The sequence below is a fragment of the Fonticula alba genome, assembly GCF_000388065.1.
Source record: "Fonticula alba strain ATCC 38817 unplaced genomic scaffold supercont2.1, whole genome shotgun sequence".
NCBI lineage: Eukaryota > Rotosphaerida > Fonticulaceae > Fonticula > Fonticula alba.
In genome coordinates this window covers 3,334,372-3,335,247 of record NW_009242971.1, presented here as the reverse complement: position 1 = coordinate 3,335,247, position 876 = coordinate 3,334,372, and the positions used below count along the sequence as shown (strand labels likewise).

Sequence of the window (876 nt, the reverse complement as noted above, 5' to 3'; positions counted from 1 at the left end):
GAGGAGACGGCGGACGGTGCGTGCAGGGGGGGGGAGAGAGAGAGGAAGGGGAAAGAGGGAAGGGACCGGAAGGAGCCGAGGGGCGGAGGAGGGCGGCGGAGCAAAGAAAGAGCAAGAGCAGAGCGAGGTGGAGGAGGGGAGGGGGGGACGAGAGGCGGAGCGAAAGGAGACGGACGGAGATGCTGGCGCATGGCCCGGGACCGACCGCCAGGCACACAGCCTCAAAAGCAGGCCCGGCGGGACCGGCCCGGCCACCGCCATGCTGTGAAGATGTCTGTGGACCTGCCCGGAGTCGAAGGGCAAGGTGAGAGAGACAGAGAGAGAGAGGGGGGGGGGGGGGTACCAGCGCTTGTGGCCGCCCTACGATCACTGCCGAGCAACAGCGATGCTGGAGCCATTGTACACGGAAATGGCGGCATTCTGAAAGGGGCAGCCCAGGCCGATCTGGAGCGTGGGTCATGTGGCATGGTGCGCGTGATGAGTCGTTCGGAACGGCGCTGCACCAGTGGCAGTAGCAACGCCACCGGGGGACTAACACAAAGGCACATCCGTGTGCATCAGCCAGAGGGCGGTCTCTTTTTTCTCGGCCCCCCCCGTCCCGGCGCAAGGCAGGGCTTCGGAGCCACAGCGCAGCCTCCTCCTCCTCTTTCTGGCCTCGCCGCCCGCCCCATCCTCGCCCGTGTAACACCTCGACCTATCCATCCCGCCTCCTCCTTTCCCGTCCCTCCTCCTCGTCTCTTTCTCCCCCTCTCTCTCCCTCCCTCTTCTGTGCCTCGCCGCAATCATGGCCTCGCCCATCATTGTCAAGCAGCTGGCCACGAAGACGGTCTACGTTGATCGTCAGTCGGTGGTTCGTCGTGCTCCCCCCCCCCCCCC

General features: G+C 66.0%; 1 protein-coding gene across 1 annotated transcript in view; it reads left to right on the top strand.

Moving 5' to 3' along the window:
• The first annotated feature begins 600 nt into the window (after positions 1-600).
• H696_00712 (hypothetical protein) overlaps positions 601-876 on the top strand; it is a 1,737-nt gene continuing 1,461 nt past the window's right edge. Inside the window, exon 1 of the mRNA XM_009494595.1 lies at positions 601-850. Coding sequence (XP_009492870.1) covers positions 785-850 — 66 coding nt within the window. The 5' untranslated portion in view covers positions 601-784. The remainder of the gene's footprint in view (positions 851-876) is intronic.